This window comes from Mesocricetus auratus, unplaced genomic scaffold, assembly GCF_017639785.1.
Source record: "Mesocricetus auratus isolate SY011 unplaced genomic scaffold, BCM_Maur_2.0 Super-Scaffold_100011, whole genome shotgun sequence".
In the NCBI taxonomy this organism is placed as follows: Eukaryota; Metazoa; Chordata; class Mammalia; order Rodentia; family Cricetidae; genus Mesocricetus; species Mesocricetus auratus.
Window position 1 is genome coordinate 43,950,365 of NW_024429195.1, and position 18,767 is coordinate 43,969,131.

General features: G+C 49.5%; 1 protein-coding gene across 1 annotated transcript; it reads right to left on the reverse strand.

Annotated features, from left to right (window-relative positions):
- Positions 1–23: 23 nt before the first annotated feature.
- Gls2 (glutaminase 2) lies at positions 24–18,702 on the reverse strand. The gene is given in 19 exon segments (XM_005079731.4): positions 24–675; positions 804–867; positions 1,102–1,178; positions 1,819–1,880; positions 2,031–2,123; positions 2,782–2,913; positions 5,018–5,194; positions 5,374–5,424; positions 5,553–5,619; positions 6,083–6,141; positions 6,410–6,442; positions 8,735–8,793; positions 9,022–9,185; positions 9,801–9,880; positions 10,498–10,627; positions 11,659–11,780; positions 12,122–12,221; positions 18,371–18,408; positions 18,410–18,702. Coding segments are annotated over 19 exon segments (1,809 nt in total). The 5' UTR covers positions 18,554–18,702; the 3' UTR covers positions 24–518.
- Between the last annotated feature and the right edge of the window lie 65 nt (positions 18,703–18,767).

Genomic DNA, 18,767 nt, shown 5'->3' on the forward strand with positions numbered 1-18,767 from the left:
GATTTAGCAAAAAAGAAGAAAAATTCATGTAATTAAAGTTTATTTGAACACAAAATACCTTCTCTGTCTATAAAATTGCTGTCAGCAGTGGCAGCATGTCCTGCTAAGGGACAGATCTCTGCAGACTTCTAAAGCCAGGTGCACGGGCCCCACCTGCTTCTCCCCCCTCTGGCGGATGCATGGTGGCGAGAGTATCTCCCAGGAAGTCTCTTGTTCTCATGTGATTTCTTCAGAGAGGAAAAGGGGAGCTGGTTAACTTTTGAGAGGATGAAGCCGTTAAACTATACTTTGAGGTCTCTGTGGATAGCTCTATGCGGATGTCCACTGAGGATCTTCTGTGTGCTGTTGGCTGGGGGGATGGGGTGTTTTGATTTTCACAGAAAACACTGGCCTGTGTCACCAAATGGCTGTGTTGCTCCCCACCGAAGCAGCTTCCCGTAGAATTTTTTAGTGGCTGTGCGTTAGATGTATGGCCAGCTCATGCTTTTTCTTGAGCAGGGACTGCCTCCAGCCTGGGCTCACACCATGCTTTCTAAGTTCTCTTTGGACAGGGTCTCAGCTGCTTCCTCGGCCTGAGCGCCAGAGAGCACGTAGGAGCCATGGTAATCTTGAAGCAGCTTGACCACCTCTAGGTGGTTGAACTGCACAGCGTCATCCAGGGGAATATTGCCCCACCTGTGAGGGACAAGGGTCACGGCTAGGCAAAGGCGACAGGGTACCACGCTGCACGTATACACAAGGCGGCTGCAGGGCCGTGGGAAGGTTGGGCCACGCTCCTTCCCTTTCAGACTAATCGTACTCACCTATCCTTGACAAAAGGGTTCACTTTGCAAGCCTCGATCAGAAATTTGACAACTTCAACGTGTCCTAGGAATAGGGGTAGAAGGAAGATTAGAGAGTACACAGGTAGGTCCTGAACCATTTGGTGTAGGCCCTTGGTGAATCTGGACTGAGAGGGGAGGAGAAAAGTCTTGCCAGCACCTAGCTACAATCCGTCAGCTGATGGGCCTGTAGACCACCCTGCCTGCCCTTTACAAGCACAATAGGAGGTGGATAGGGTACACCCAGTGGACTGCTTTTCCTCCTTAACCCTTTAAATACCTTCAGCTGCAGCAACATGCAGGGCCGTGCGGGAATCATAGTCTTTCTGCTCCATGTTCATGGCTGACAGAGCAAACCTGAGGTAGTGGAAGGCAGCGTGGGTTACCCGTGTCCGTCTACAGTCACTAGACAGCATTCTGAAGTGGGGCCGGACTGGATGGGTTCATATTGGTCATCCATTTGAGGCAGACTCCCCACTTCAAGGACTAGGCTTGTCATACCCAGGTCAGTGACAGGGCCTGCCGTTAGTCACGTGCTTCAGTGTAATGCTCCCCCAACTGAGCTATTTCGGCTTGCTTCAGTTAAGTTCTTAAAACAGCAGACATTCTAAGGCTGCAGGGATGGCCCAGTCAAGTCCTTGAGGGGCAAGCATGCGGACCTGAGACCTGAGTTTGATTCATACAACTCATATCAAAACAAAACAAAACGGGGAAGTCCTGGGGCTGGATGTGTTGGTGAACTCAAGGCTGGTGAGACTCTGTCTCAAAAAACAAGGTGTGACACCTGAAGCTGTCCTCTGGCTGCTACATGCACACATACCCACAAATGTGAAGCTGCACACACACACACACACACACACACACACACAGGCATGCACTCATTTAAACTGCAATCTAGCTGTTCTAACCCTAAAACAGTTTGCTGTGCTGTGTCCTGATTAATAAGATGTCTGACCCAGAGTATTTTATCACATTTATTTATTCACAGGAGAATTACCTTCGAAGAGCTGAGACGTCTCCACTATATGCAGCAAATAACAGGTTCACCACGGTCTTGTTCTGGAACACACATTGTACCCACCTGGGATTAATTGTGGCTTTGAACCCAACCATGCCCAGCTCTGTCTGTGCCCTCCTTCAGGACATTGCTGAAGTGTTATGGGATGTTTCATTTGAAATATCCTTTAGGCTACCTGGGGTTTTCCTTACCCGGACTTCCCCTCCTTCCCGTCGAGGGTCTAACTTCCGAGTACAGTGCCGCAAGTTGTCATAGTTGTGGAAGTTAAAGAGAGACACCAGCTTCTAGAATTAGAAGCCAAAGGAATTGTTTACTTATGCCTTGCCTCTTCTAGGAGCTCAAAATTGCTTTCATTATAGTGGCTACCATTAATTAATTAATGATCTGATAGGAGAAGTCCTGTGTATATGTCAATAAAGCACTGTTGGTCAATAGGGAACCAAGATAGGTGGGACTAGGAGTCGAGGAGGATTCTGGGTAGGAGAAACACAGGGAGTCACGATGTAGCAGTGATAGGGATAAGAAGTTCGGAACTATTCTCCGGTAAGAGAAATACTTAGATTAACAATTATGGGGTAAATGCTTAAGTCAGAGCTAGCCAGTAAGAAACAAACAAGGCCAACAGCTTCATAATTAATATAGCCTCCTGTGTGTTTATTTGGGACTGATGCGGCTCTGGAACCAGGCTGGCGGGAAGACTTCCCTTTACAATGATCTATTTATTTATTTGGGGTTTTTTGTTTTTGTTTTTGATGACAGGGTTTATCTGTATTGTTTTGAAGGCTGTCCTAGAACTCACTCAGTAGACCAGGTTGGTCTCAAACTCACAGAGTCCACCTGCCTTTGCCTCCCAAATGCTGGGATTAAAGGCATGCACTACCACCACCTGGCTCATTAATTTATTCTTAAATGGTATGAAGTACTATATGCAGAAAACCTTACCTGGCAGAAGTTGATGCCTCTTTGGCTGTTCCCCAGCTTGTCTAACGGAGGTGACAGACACATCATCCCCATGACATTAGGAACAACCAGGAGGATGGCTCCTGACACAGCTGACTTGGCTGGCAGACCCACCTAAGGAACAAGGTGGGCTAGTCTAAGTGACAGCACAGACAAGGCTACAACCCACATCAACTTCTCAGCTTTTTTATTTTTTGCCGGGTGTTGGTGGCACAGGCCTTTAATCCCAGCACTAGGGAGGCAGAGGCAGGCAGATCTCTGTGAGTTTGAGGCCAGCCTGGTCTACAGAGTGAGTTCTAGGACAGCCTCCAAAACAATACAGATAAACTCTGTCTTGAAAAAAAAAAGATTATTAATTTATTTTTTGCATTACAATCCCAGTTCTCCCTCTTTTCCTCCTGCTTCTGCTCCTCCACTCCCCCCACCCCTCCCCACATCTCCCATCTGCTCCTTAGAGAGGGTAAGGCCTCCCCTATGAAGTCTACTAAGTCTATTCCATCATCTTCTTGAGGCAGGACCAAGGCACCTCTCCCTCGACACCCCTGTGTCCAAGTTGAGCAAGGTATCTCTCCATATAGAATGGGCTCCACTAAAAACAGTAGTGTGACTGGGAAACTATATATGAGGCCCCTGGCAGTGGGTCCAAGATCTTAACACTAATTCTCAGCTTTATAATTTGCCTCTGGCTACTGTCTTCTCCTGCCCTGTGGATTAATACAACAGGGAATGTTTGCAAAGACACAGCAGCACTCTGCTGGGGGTTGTGCTCAAACCAGGAAATGCTCTCCAGCCCACAGATGAATGTATGTGCCCGCCTGTGTGCCCAGTAGAGGCCACAAGAGGGCAGAGGGCCCCTGGAACTGGAGTTCCAGATGGTCGTCTCCCCAAGCAGAAAGTGATCTTAAACACCCAGCCTCTCCAGCCCCAGGAAACAATCTCTCATTCAACTTTTGTTCTGGTGGTAGGAGATAGACAAAAAAAAAAAAAAAAAAAAAAAAGAAAAAAAGATAGTGGCTTACGGGACGGCTTATCAGGTAAAGTTGCTTCCTATGCAAGTCTAGCAAGCTGAGTTTGATCCCCACAGCCCACAAAGGTAGACAGAGAGAAAACTCCAGAGTTGTTTTTCTCTGACTTCCACACATGTACCATCATACATACACATACTCTCATGATAAATACATTTTTGAAATTTGAAAGTGGGACCTGGGGGCTGGAGAGGGGCTCAGTGGTAAAGAGTACTGGCTGCTCTTCCAGAGGACCAGGGTTTTGGTTCAACACTGGCATGACAGTTGCCAGTTCACAACTGTCTGTAGCTCCAGTTGCAGAAGATCCTACGCCTTCTTCTGACTATGTGAGCACCGTATGCGCATGATATAGACATACATGCAGACAAAACACCCCACACATAAAACTTAAAAAAACAATTTCTTTGAGACAAGGTTTCTCCATGTAGTACTGTCTGTCCTATAACTCACTCTATAGACCAGGCTGGCCTTGAACTCACAGAGATCTACCTGCCTCTGCCTCCCAAGTGCTGGGATTTAAAAAAAATAAATAAAATACTTAAAAAGGAGTGGGGGAGGGACTGGAAAGGTAGCTCAGTGATTAAGAGCCTGCACTGTTCTTGAAAAGAAGCCACGTTCAATTCCAAACACCAAACCTGGCAGGCTCACAACCATTTGAAACTCCAGCTTCTGGGGGATCCAGTACTAGCCTCAGGGAGCACCTGTACATACCCCCCATAATAAAATAAATCTTTAAAAAGAGATAAAATAATTATAGCAAACACGGAAAAGAAAAGGACTAGGGTGCTCTGAACAGAGGTAGAGACAGTTTTGTCTGAGATACAGCGATCAGAAACATTCCCAGGGCCTCGGATGCAGCTCAGTGGTCCAGCATCTGCCTAGCATGGGTAAGACCTAGGCTTGAACCCCAGTTCCAAAACAAACAAAAAGTCCACGTGTGGAAGTGTATGACTGTAGTTGAGGCAGGAGGATCACTGGGACTTTGAGGCTACAAAGAAATCAACCCTGCCTCTCCCTGGAATGACATCTAAGATGGGATCTACAGATCTGAGGAACGTGATGTATTTGGCAAATTCCCCTAAGGATTCTTAGTCTGTTTGCCTGGCTAGTGTCTGTGAAGGAGGTAGGAGTAAACGTCACCCTGTCCTCCCCTGGGACCGTGGAGGACAGACAGCAGAGTTGGGGACACTCACGTGAAAGGCGAACTGGCCAGAGAAGTCGTACATGCCGCAGGAGTGCATGAGGCTGAGGGTGTTCCGCACGGCCTCGGCACTCAGGACGCTCTCGCCTGTGATCGGGCAGATGCCACCGTTGGCAAGGGTGGCTGCCATGACGCTGCCTGACTCACAGGTGACCTCCACAGAGCACAGCTATGGAAGTAAGAGAGGCCAAAGGGCAGTGTGGACACGGACGTAGTAATGAACGACGTTCTTGACATCCAGAGCTTTCAGCACGTCTGACAGGACCACCAGAGAGGCGTGTCTACCATGTAACCCAGAGAAAGAGGGCAGGCTGTCCTGTTCCCTTGGCCCGGGGAGTGTTTGCTTACCTGGAAATAGAGATCCAGGGCAGCCATCATGTCCACCCCCTTGGGGAAACACTGCAAGGAAGAAGGGGATGGAGACATCTCTTCAGGGCACAATTTCATATCCAATCTCCAACCCCTCTGCCCCAGGCCTGGCAGCAGAATTCCCAGGGACTCTCTCTGCTGGCCTCCCTCCCAGTTACCTTCTTTTCCTTGAGGTAATAGCCGATGGCATAATTCCGATCCCCAGTTTCCTTCTCTGACTGGAATCTGAAGCAAATACCAAATTTAGCACTTGAAGTTTAGGAGGTGGGTAGGGAGAAGGGGAGCCCTGCCTTTCCTGGGATACACGGCTCTGTTACCTGAGTCAGCCCCTTTATAACGTCTCACAGAATATCAGTGGGGACTTCTGAACCTGAGCAAACCCTCGTGTGGCTTTGTGGTAAAATGTAAACAGATCTAAACAAAACCCACCCAAAGCTCTCTAGCCATTCTGTCTTGGGAATCGGGCAAGGCACAAACTAGCATGCTGCCTTTCTCTTTACATGCAAGTCAGAAATGCACCGCTAAGTCTCCAAGTAAATAAGGTCAATGAAGGTGCTCAGAGGAAGCTGGGAGGCCAAATCCCCTTCAAATTCCTTCTAAGACGATATCTATCCTCTTTCCTTCCCACCAAGCATGCGCATACACAATGGCACAATGTACTCAGCCAGTCCTCTAAACAGAGCCTTACGTGGCATTGCTGAACCCCATGAATTCATTCCCAGCCATCTTGTTCAGATACTGCAATACCTGGAGGAGAAGAGGGACAAGACTAAGGAGTCCTAGAAAACACAGCCCAAGCCGGCCAGCCACTCTGAACCTCTCAGCCCTTATCCCAGCTTTGCCCAGGAGAGCTGGAGCTTCGAGAGGCCGAAGCCAGCAGGTTCCCACTCCTCTGGAGTTACTGCTTCTACGATAGGTTGGTGAAACTGTTGGCTTCAGCCAGGCATCGGAGACAGCTGTAGAAGACAGTGTGCCACAGGGAAAGGCAGCAAGCAGCTGAGCGCAAGGAACTCACGAAATCAAACTTCTCTGCTTTGTTACAGTCCATCTGCAGAGAGAGAGAACGCAGTCAGCATCCCAGGCCTAGAGGGTAGCAGACAGAGGGTCACAAGGGCATAGTGGAGCCAACGTGTTAGACTAGCCTTGCTACTGGGAACGTTACATTTTACAACGTCTTGTTTGCTCTGAGACCGGCCTGTGTTGTCCAGGCTGGTCTGTGACTTAGTGATGGCCCTGCTCTCTCTGGTCTCTGAGTAGCTGATGTTATAGGCTTCTTGTTTAAATAGTAGAGACGTTTCTGCCTGCAGGTATATATATGTCTAGAAACAGAGAAAACCAAACTACTAATCAGTTTGGTGATGCACGCCTATAATCCCAGCATTTGGGAGATTGAGGCAGGGGGATTACTGAAAGAGTTCAAGGGCAGCTTGGGTGACATAGAGAGATCTTGCCTCAAAATGCAAACAAAAACTTATATTATCAAGGAATGAGGATTCAGATAACCTCACCCCATCTGTCAGCCTCACCCCATCCATCAGACTCACCCCTCCTCAGCCTCACCCCATCCATCAGCTCCACCCCTCCTCAGCCTCACCCCATCCATCAGCTCCACCCCTCCTCAGCCTCACCCCATCCATCAGCTCCACCCTTCCCCAGCCTCACCCCATCCATCAGCTCCACCCCTCCCCAGCCTCACCCCATCCATCAGCTTCACCCCTCCCCAGCCTCACCCCTCCCCAGCCTTACCCCATTCATCAGCCTCACCCCTCCCCAGCCTCACCCCATTCATCAGCTTCACCCCTTCCCAGCCTCACCCCATTCATCAGCCTCACCCCTCCCCAGCCTTACCCCATCCATCAGCTTCACCCCTCCCCAGCCTCACCCCATCCATCAGCTCCACCCTCCCCAGCCTCACCCCTCCCCAGCTTCACCCCTCCCCAGCCTCACCCCTCCTCAGCCTCACTCCTCCCCAGTCTCACCCCTCCTCAGCCTTATCCCTCCCCAGCCTCACTCCTACTTTCTAGCCTCACTCTTAAATCCTCAGCCCTGTTCTGTCCCTAAATTCTATCCCTATCCCTAAATATTACCATCCACTTTATTTATTTACATTTTTAGTAAAGGTCTCACCTATCCCAGACTAGCCTTGATCTCTCTGTCCGGGTTCTGGCATTACAGGCATGTTCTACCAGGGTTTCTCTGTGTAGTCCTGCCTGTCCTGGAACTCGCTTTGTAGACCTGGGCGGCCTCGAACTCAGAGACTCACCTGCCTCTGCCTCCCGAGTGCTGGGATTAAAAGTGTGCTCTGCCACCACTCGGCTCCCACTCACATTCTCTATGCCCCACTCCATGGCTCACTCTGATTCCCACACCCGCTGTGACAGAAAGGGGATGTGTCTGTTGAATAGAGTTACATGGATAAATGTTTTTTTTCTTCTACCAGGGTTGAAACGAGGACCTCAGGCATGCCTATCCAATGCCCTGCCACTGAGCTACATCCCCCAGCTATATTGGTAAACAAAAGATGATTTCTTTTGAGGTTGAACCAAGGGCCTCCATAGATGATAGGGCAAATGTTCTACCAATGAGTTTTCTCCCCTGCTCTGAAGCTAAAGTTTAGCTTAGCCATGATCAGGCTCTCTGAGCTAATTTAGATGAAAAAGAGGTGAGGCTGACCCCAAAGATAGGACTGTAGACAAAACTGTTACAGAACAGTCTCCTCCCCCAGATTCATTGCTTCCTGCATATGTCAGCCTTAGAGTCAACACTCCGGGGACTCTGACACCTGAGTTCCCGGGGGAAGGGTTCCTAACGCCACCTTCCTCAGGAGGGGCTGTGATTGGCCCCATAGTATCGCTGCCCACACTGCTCCCAGGTTCTTGCTCAAGCCCTGAGAGGCCTGCAGCTGATGGGCCTCCCTGACACCTCTTGCTCAAGGCCAACTCCCAGTTCCAGGTGACGTGAATGACTGCCCTGAACCGGCCGTTCACCCCTCTCCCAGTGTTCCTCTCTCCAGGAGTGGCCAATCAATGCCTAATGGTGTTGTCCTCCCCCTGCCGTTAGCATTTGGCTGTTGGTCCTAGGCAGGGGTCACGACCTGTGCGCTCCTGTAAGGGACAGGAGTGCTGAGCTGCAGTTATACGTGGGGACTGGAGGACCATGGGAAGTGATGAGGTAGCTCTCCCTAACGTCCATAGCTGGTAGCACGTGGCTTCCGGTCGTATTTTTCCAGGCCTCTTATTAACCCTCAAAGGACCCAGTGCCGAGAGATGAACGGATAAGGGGATGTAGGAATATGGGAATCAGAGAGTGGTACCTCTCAGAAGGTTAGACAGGCACTGACCTTGATCAAGGAGCTGACAACAATGGCACCAGCGTTGACCATGGGGTTGTGGGGGATTCCTGGGGAAATACAAACCACTCAGTCTTGTGGGCCACTAACGAAAGCCTACTTCACATCGTTCCTGCTCTGAAGCTGAACAGGGTCGGGTCTTGTTCTTACCTGGATGAGAGAAAAGGCAATGGAAGGAAGGAAGGAAGGAAGGAAGGAAGGAAGGAAGGAAGGAAGGAAGGAAGAGGAGGTGACCTGTAGGGCTAAGGAAAAGGCAGGTGTAAGCTGGAAATGCTCACCTTCCTCATTGAGGGAGAGTTTGTTATAGCGCAGGCCACTAGGTTCTTTGCCCACAAACTTGTGTACGTAGTCAGTACCTAAGGTGCTCACGGAGATGGCATAAGTGAGGGGCTTGACACAGGACTGCAGGCAGAAAGGGATCTTCGTGTGGCCCACGGAGTGCCTGGAGACGGAGGTGCCATAAAAGGGGTTGGACTCTGTTCTGCACCTGTGCCCCCCACCTGTGCCCCGCACCTGTGCCCCGCACCTGTGCCCCCCACCTGTGCCCCCCACCTGTGCCCCCCACCTGTGCTCCGCTTCTGTGCCCCGCACCTGTGCCCCACTCCTGTGCCCCCACCTGGGCCCCCCATCTGTGCCCCCCACCTAGGCCCCCACCTGGGCCCCCCACCTGGGCCCCGCATCTGGGCCCTGCATCGCACCCAGCATCTTTTTGTCTAATTTTTATTTATGTGCATTGGTGTTCAACCTGCATGTATATCTGTATGGGAGGGTCAAATCCCCTAGAACTGGAGCTACAGACAGTTGTGAGCTGCCATGTGGGTGCTGGGAATTAAACTTGGGTCCTCTGGAAGAACAGTCAGTGTTCTTAATCACTGAGCCATCTCTCCAGCCCCCTTGTTTGTTTTTGAGGCAGGGTCTCTCTCCAGAGCCCTGGCTGTCCTGAAAGTTGCTCTGTAGATCAGGCTGGCCTTGAACTCAGAGATCCTCCTGCCTCTGCCTCCAAAGTGCTGGGATTTAAGGTGTGCCCCACAAGGCCCAGCATCACCCAGTATCTTACCGCTGACCATCCACAGTGCACAGGGAAACGCCCCAAAGGTCTGGGTTTGACTTGGCCAGGTGAGGGATGTAGGCTGCCACCTGGGCATGGATGGGTAGAGAGAGGAGACAGGTGAGTGTGAAGAGCAGGACAGCTGTACTTGGGGTCAGAAACTTGGGTAGAAGCTAACCATCTGTAACCTGTATGGCAGATAGTTCCCTGCTATGGTCTGCCTCCCAAAACACCCAAGCCTTTAGTTCCTGGCAACCCTACCTCTCTGTAGTCCTAACCCTAGAGAGATAGCAGTAAGGCCCATAGAACAAAAAAAAAAATATATAGCAATTCTAGGATGGGTTTTCAGGTTCAGTCCTTGTAAATCTCCCTGAAGGCTCAACTGAACATCTTTACTTTAAGATAGGGTCTCCCTATGGAACCCAAGCTGAGCTCAAACTTCTGATCCTGCCTTAACTTCCCAAAATTTGGGATTACAGGCCTGCACCACCAAGCCTAGCTCCCGCCATCCATGTGCACAAAAACCTAAAGTCTTGCCACACACTATTAGAATCACATGTGGAAACACATGAAACCATGTCCTTGTTTTTGGAGGCTCTGATCCTCATCCTCTATCATTGAATCCCCAGCCCCAAGAAGTCTCTGAGAAATAGTATGTGTCCGGTCCAGAGCCCTCTCCCCTCCCCCTAATCCCCCTGGCCCTCACTTTGCCGCCAGTGAGTTCTTTGGCATCCTCAAATATGCGATCCACGTGGCTGGTGAACTCCTCAAAATCAGGAATGACAAACTTCTTTCGGAATGCCTGGGTCAGGAGCACAATGTTGCTGCTCACACACCTGGATCCGAGACACAAGTGCATAAGGGCCTGGAGAGGCATAGCTGGGATGGGGGGGCTGTGAGTGGTCATCTGGTTTTGAATTAACAGCTGTGTGACTTTTGGCACATTCATTTTATCTCATGAGGCTTAAACTTCCTAACCTCCAAAATGAGAGGGTCATATAGCCGGGCGATGATGGCACATGCCTTTAATCCCAGCACTCGGTAGGCAGAGGTAGGCGGATCTCTGTGAGTTCGAGACCAGCCTGGTCTAAAAGAGCTAGTTCCAGGACAGCCTCCAAAGTCACAGAGAAACCCTGTTGATGGGGAAGTCCTGTGTGTATTTCAATAAAGCACTGTTGGCCAATAGGGAAGCAAGATAGGTGGGACTAGGAACCCAGGAGGACTCTGGGTAGGAGAAACACAGGGAGTCACAATGTAGCCCGCCAGAGAAGTAAGATGTCCGGAACTTTTCTCCGGTAAGAGAAATACTTAGATTAACAATTATGGAGTAAATACTTAAGTCAGAGCTGTCCAGTAAGAAACAAGCAAGGCCAACAGCTTCATAATTAATACAGCGTCTTGTGTGTTATTTGGGGACTACAACACAGCAGAGCCCAGGCGACTGGTGGGGAAAAACCAAAGCTGCTGGCAAGGAAAAGACTTCTCTCTACACCGTGGACAGAGAGAGAGAGAGAGAGAGAGAGAGAGAGAGGGTCTAAAGACATAGGAAGACATCCCAAGGCAATATGAGAAAACATTAAAACTAGAATAAGCAAGCATAGCGTACGGGCTTTAGCATTGAGAAGTCCTAATATACACAGCCATAAGTGTATGTAAACACATAGGACATTTTCTAGAATATACTCACTAATCTGTCAACAATGTTTACATCTGGGGAAAGGGACTAGGACTGAGTAGAGAAGGAAATACATGGGGATATATTTCTGCATTATACAATAAATAAAACAAGAAGAAGGGTTGAACGGTTCCCAAGCCTCTTCCTCCTGAAGAGCAGTTCTGGGGCCGTGCTCATTTCTGGGGCTCTCACTTTTGGAAGAGCTCTCGGTCCAAGAGGCCACCACTGCTGGACTCTTGGACCATGCGCTGCATCTTGCTCATGCAGTCCTGGAGCCGTGGGTCTGACGTCTGCAGTCCAGTGGCCTTCAGGGCCTTTGGGGGAAAGAAACGGCCTGGTGAGGTCAGCCAAGGACAGCAACCTATTCCTCAGTCTTTCCCAACAGATGCCCAAAGCACTCAGCGCTAATTACTGCAGTCAGTAGAACAAATGGGTGCAGGCACTAAGCAAAGAGGGACTGGAACAGCCTTAGAGGTTAACAAGTCTCTTTCCACGGAAACCGTAATCTTCTGGGCGTTGGCTCTTAGGTCCCGGCAGCCATTATCCCATCCTCACATAGCCACCCATCAGCTACGCTGCACTGGTCAATCAGTCTTTCTCACCTTCCAGAGCCTCTAAGGAGCAGGGTTCCCTGAACAGGCAGATCGTCACTTACAGTAGTGAACTTGTGGATGGGGATCCGTTCCTGTCCCTCGGCAATGGTGTAGAAGAGCAGGTCGCCAAGGTGGGGCAGCATGCCGCTGTTTGAGGCATCACTGTTTGGGGGAAAGGGCAGGGAAGGCCTGAGGATGCTCCCTCTCCTCCTGCCTTCCAGATAATTTCACTTCCAGATGTCCCATACACACCGGAACTGAGCACACCCATTCAGAGCTGTCTCAGATTCCCATATACACCGGAACTGAGCACACCCAGTCAGAGCTGTATCAGATGTCACATACACACCGGAACTGAGCACACCCATTTCCTCTAGTTCCCTTCCCATCCCAATCTCATGTCTGGCTAGTGCTTAGTTCTTAGTATGGCTTCCACCGATTCTTTTTTTTTTTTCAGTGCCTTTGCTTATTTTTATTTTTTTATTTTTCCACCGATCTTTTTTTTTTTTTTTTTTTTTGGTTTTACGAGACAGGGTTTCTCTGTATTGTTTTGGAGGCTGTTGGTCCAGCCCGGCCTCGAACTCACAGAGATCCGCCTGCCTCTGCCTCCCGAGTGCTGGGATTAAAGGCGTGCGCCACCACTGCCCAACTCCACCGATCTTTAAAACTACCAACTTTCAGGGGCTGGAGAGATGGTTCAGTGGTTAAGAACACCGACTGCTCTTCCAGAGGACCCAGATTCAGTCAGTTCCCAGCACCCACATGGCAGCTCACAACTGTCTGTAACTCTAGTTCCAGGAGACCTGACACCCATGGCAAAACACCAATGTGTAGAAAATAAAAATAAATTTTAAAAATTATGAATTTTCTAATTCTTTAACATTCTTCCTTATGGCTGTTACACTCAGTAACTCTGCACCCCAATTATAACTTTCTTAGTGGACAGACACCATGAGGCTTCCTGGCCTTTCTTATAGTAAGTCTTTCATGACTTCTTCAACTGGCTTTCAAGGTGCAGGCCAGATGTAACCAGCCCTGGGGCAGCTGTCCTAAATCTCCAGACATTGTTAGTGCTGCTAGTATCTCACACACACTCCCTAACGGATACCACATGTCTCACACACATGCCACATGTCTCACACACATGCCACATGTCTCACACACATGCCACATGTCTCACATACATGCCACATGTCTCACTCCCTAACAGATGCCACATGTCTCACACACATGCCACATGTCTCCCTCACTCCCTAACGGATGCCACATGTCCCACTCACTCCCTAATGGATGCCACATGTCTCCCTCACTCCGCTGTTAGGTTTCCGTGCTTTGCACAGCTTTCTCTCCCTAGACGTGGCGAAGTATCTACAACATATGGCTCTTCACTAGTAATGACAATTCACAGTAAGATGAAGCCCTTAGACCCCAAAGGTCTCTCCCACTGCTATAAAACTGCCAAAGAATCTAAAGCAGTGGTTCTCAACCTGTGGGGCGCAGTCCCTTTGGGGTAGAATGAGTCTTTCAAAGAGGTCTCCTAAAACCATTGGAAAACATAGATATTCAGAAGATAGAAAGATCTCCCATGCTCATGGGTCTGTAGGATTAACAGTAAAAATGGCCATCTTACCAAAAGCAATCTACAGATTCAACACAGTACCCATCAAAATTCCAACACAATTATTTACAGAACTTGAAAGAACAATATTCAACTTCATATGAAAAAAAAAAACCAGGATAGCTAAAACAGTCCTATACAATAAAAGGACTTCTGGCAGTAACTGAATGGTATTGGTATAAAAACAGACAGGTTGATCAACAGAATAGAATTGAAGACCCAGACATAAATCCAGTCTGGTCTACAGAGAAAGTTCCAGGACAGGCTCCAAAGCCACACAGAGGAGCCCTGTTTCAGAAAACCAAAAAAAAAAATTAATTAAATTAAATTTTAAAAAGGGATAGGGTACAGATCTAAATAGAAAATTCTCAACAGAGAAATCCCAAATGGCTGAGAAACACAGAAGTGTTCAACATCCTTAGCCATCAGGGAAATGTAAATCAAAAGGACTTTGAGATTCCATCTTACACCTATCAGAATAGCTAAGATCAAAAACACATGTGACAGCTCATGCTGGTGAGGATGTGGAGCCAAAGGAACACTCCTCCATTGCAGGCAGGAATACAAACTTGTACAGCCACTTTGGAAATCAATATGGCAGTTTCTCAGAAAATTGGGAATGAGTCTACCTCAAGACCCAGCTATACCACTCCTGGGGAAATATCCAAAGATCACCCCATTCTACCACAAGGGATATATTCATAGCAACCTCACTCATAATGGCCAAAAACTGGAAGCAACCTAGATGTCCCTCAACTAAAGAACGGATAAAGAAAATGTTGCACATTTATGCAATGGAGTATTACACAGCTGTTAAAAAATGACATCATGGACTGGAGAGATGGCTCAGTGGTTAAGAGCACTGACTGCTCTTCCAGAGGACCCAGGTTCAGTTCCCAGCACTCACCTGACAGCTCACAACTGTCTATAATTCCAGTTCCAGGAGACCTGACATCCATGGCAAAACACCAATGCATGTAAAATAAATTTTAGAAAATGAAAACTGCACCGGGCGTTGGTGGCGCACACCTTTAATCCCAGCATTTGGGAGGCAGAGGCAGGCGGATTTCTGTGAGTTCGAGGCCAGCCTGGTCTACAAGAGCTAGTTCCAGGACAGCCTCCAAAGCCACAGAGAAACCCTGTCTTGAAAAACCAAAAAAGAAAAAAAAAGGAAAAGAAAAAGAAAACTGCAGCCAAATGGAACTAGAAAAAAAATCATCCAAAGTGAGATAACCCAGACCTAGAGAGACAAATATGGTATGTACTCACTTATAAGTTGGTGATAGCTATAAAATAAAGGATAACTATGCTGCAATCCACAGACCCAAAGAGGCTAAGTAACAGGAAGAGCTCGAGGTGGGGGGGCATGGCTCTCCCTGGGAAGGAGAAATAGATTTCATGGATGGACTATGGGCAGGTGGGGATGGGAGCAGGGGGGATCAGGTGTTGTGGAGAGACTACCAGGAGAGACAGCTGGAATTGGGAGGTATTTAGGGGTAAGGTACAAGCCCAGTGCAATGGAAACTCCTTGCAACCTACAGGCGTGGCCCTAGTGAAGACCCCTAGTGATGGGTGTGGAGCCTGCTGCCTGCATGTCCAGCAACCAGAGGCTGAACAGCCCAGAGACCCAGGGTAGAACCAAACATGACTGGCCAAAAAGCCGCCAACCATTCCTAATGATAGTTTGCTATGTTCATAGACCAGAGCCCAGCATAATCATCATCAGAGAGGCTCCATTGAGAAACTGATGGGAACAGATGCAGAGACCCACGGCCAAGCATTAAGCGGAGCTCGGGGAACCCCGAAAAAGGGAGGAGGAAGGATTGTAGGGGCTAGAGGGGCCAAGGATACCTCAAGAACACGGCCCACAGAATCAACTAGCCAGGTCTCATAGGGGCCCACAGAGACTCAAACGACAATCAGGGTCTGAGCTAGATCCATGTATGTATGTGTATACATGTATGTATGTTTATATATTGGTTGTGTAACTTGGTCTTCTTGTGGGATTACTAACAGTGGGAAAGAGGACTGTCTCTGTCTCATTTGCCTGCTTTTGGGACTTTTTCCTCCTACTGGATTGCCTTGTCCAGCCTTGATATGTAGAGAGGTGCCTAGTCTTATTGTAACTTGTTATGTCATGTTTGGTTAATACCCCTTGAAGGCCTGCCCTAGGAGGGAAATATAGGAGGAGTGGATCGGGGGAAGGGGAGAGGTGTGGGGTAGGGACTGGGAGGAGAGGAAGGAGGGGAAACTGTGGTTGGGATGTAACATATGAGAGAAAAATAAATAAGGAAAACAAAAATATTTGTTATGATTCATAACAGCAAAATTATAATTATAGAGTAGCAACAAAAATAATTTTATGTTTGTGGGGATCACTACAATATGAGGAACTGTATTAAAGGGTCTCAGCATTAGGAAAATTTAAACTGGGCATGGTGGCTCACGATTTAATCCCAGCCAGCACTCCAGAGGCAGAGGAAGGTGGATCTTTATGAGTTTGAGGCCAGCCTGGTCTACAGAGTTCCAGGACATCCAGGGCTACACAGAGAAACCCTGTCTCAAAAAACAAAAAAAGAAAAAAGAAGAAAAAGAATAAAGCAAACCAACACTTTTGTTTTATTGTGTAGATCTAGAGGTCAAATTTGGAGCCTTAAGCATGCCAGACAACGACCTACCACTGACCTCCATTCCTAGTCCAGAGCAAATATTGTATCAGATTGTGTCCAAATAGGACTAGTTAAGATCAGATCGTTTAGAGCTCGTTTACTTAGCAAGATGACTTCCGGAAATGTGTCCTGCAGGTGTACAAAGTAACATATTCTCAGGTGCCCGCTGCATTATGGGAAGACTTGTCCAGTACTGGAGCAAATACTCATAATCCCATAGCTCTTGGAAGGCAGAGACAAGAGATTAAGAAGGTTCCAGACCAACTAGGTCTACATAGGAAGTTCCAGGACTTCCAGGGCTACACAAAGAAACCTTGCCTCAAAAAGCCAAAAACAACAAAAAACAAAGGTGTATGCCACTACACCCACACTGGGTGCTAAGTATTTTATTTTTAAATGTTTTAAAAACATTTATTTTATGTGTATGAATGCACCCACGAGTGCCTGGGAGTTACAGATGATTATAAGCCATCATGTGGGCGCTGGAAATCAAACCCAGGTCCTCTGCCGAGTAACAAGTGCTCTAAATGACTGGGCCACCTCTCAAGCCCTAAACGAAGTATTTTAAAATAATCTGAATTGCAAGGTATTTCCTCTTTGCTGACCTCCTTTACGCTCCAAACACAGAAACTCCTCTACCTCATGGTGTCACACTCCCAGAGCCCATCACTCTCCACTAAATACTGTCAACCCCGTTCCGTTGCCCAGGGAGCAAATGTTCAAGACCTTTACCAAGAGTTTCCTTGAGTATAAACTATGTCTCCTAAAAACATTCTGCCACCTACTCCACTGAATTACGATGCGTACGGGGGTCCAGGGGTGCCTCTATTTCCCCATCCCAAAGGCAACACAGGGATTAAAGGACCTTTGCTCATCCTGCCACTATCCCCCCCAAGTAGGGTGCGGTGGACGTCAGAGCTCTGGAAGCGGTCTGTCCCTGAGAAGAGCTCATGGAGAAACACTGGATAATGGTTATTGGTGAGTACTTTTTGGTCTTTTACCTCTCAGGAAAGGGACCGTACTGGTGGTGAGGTAGTTTGCTAGGTCAGTCTGGTTCGCTTCATTGTGGTGTGCGTACGTTTCTAAACGTCATCAAGTGCACGTCAGAGATAGGGAAGATATTCCGTTTCCTATTGTGCTATAATGAGGCCGGGGCTCCCTGGCCATGTCTAGCTGATGCCTGGGGAGAACAAGAGTTCCCTGCATCTTGGGGGTGGGGAGAAAGCACAGCCATCAAGCATTCCTGGGCAGTGGGTTTGAGTGTGTGGCGGGGGTGGGGAGTGGGGGGAGGGGTTCGACTTCCCGGGCTGAAGACGGGCCCTAAGGGGAAAAAAAAAAACCTCTTCAATTCAGGGCGACTGGGCACCATAGTAACTCTGACTCTGGTTTGGAAAATCCGTGTCCTACGATTTTCCTCATTTAGGAATAACCAACACGTATTCAACGACCAGGTTGGAAACTTGGTTTGAGTGTTTTGCCTGCACGTACGATATTCTACAGCTAAGCTCTGCTACAAAAACACGCCGCGGGACACATACGCACATACGTGCGCATCAGCAATGACGCGCACCACACATTACCCACTGACGACACGCAGAAACAAGCAACACCACACAGGCAGAACCAAGTGCACTTGGACCTGGGGCAGGAAGCGGTTCCATACCCACGACCTTCCCTAAAATACCGGGGCCAGAGAAGGAAGGGAGGATGCGGGTGGGCAGGTGCGCACTCGGCCCCGCGCTCGGACACGGCCACCAAGCCCCACTCCGCTCCCATCCGCGTTCCCGATTAAGTACGCACCTTGGACAGGCATCATCCCGAAGACCGACCTGCCCAAACGCCCTCCCGGGCGGACGGCACCTGGCCGCCCGAGCGCGGCGGACCCAAAGCCCCACATCTAAAGGAAAAGGCATCGCGGGCCAGTGGGCTCGGAGAGGAGATGAGACGCGCTCCCAGGGAGCAAGCGAGAACGACCGTGGGAGTGGGAGCCAGCCTGTCCCCTGCCCCTGTCCCGCGAGCCTTACTGATCCGTGTGCTGCGGCTGGCGGCTGTGCGGCGTCCCCCCTGCCCTGCGCCGCGGCCTCACTGAAGTAGTACCGGACGCCCCCGGCCAGGAGCGGGCCCCGGCTCGGGTGACCCCAGCCTCCCCGCCGGCGGTGGCTGCCCGCGCGGCTCAGCGCGCTCTGCAGAGCCCTCATGGAGCGCATGCCCCCGGCGCGCCACCCGCTCTGCCCGGGCGCTCCAGACGTGCGAGCGAGCGAGCGAGCGGCGAGGAGGGAGGGGCGGAGAGTGGCGGGCGAGCCCAGGAGTGGGGATACAGTCCCGCGGCCAGCAGAGCGGGTGAGGTAAGGACCGGCCGGGTGGGTGGGGTTGGGGCCGGGGGAGGGGCCAGTCCCGGGGCGACTCCGAGCCCGCAGGTGC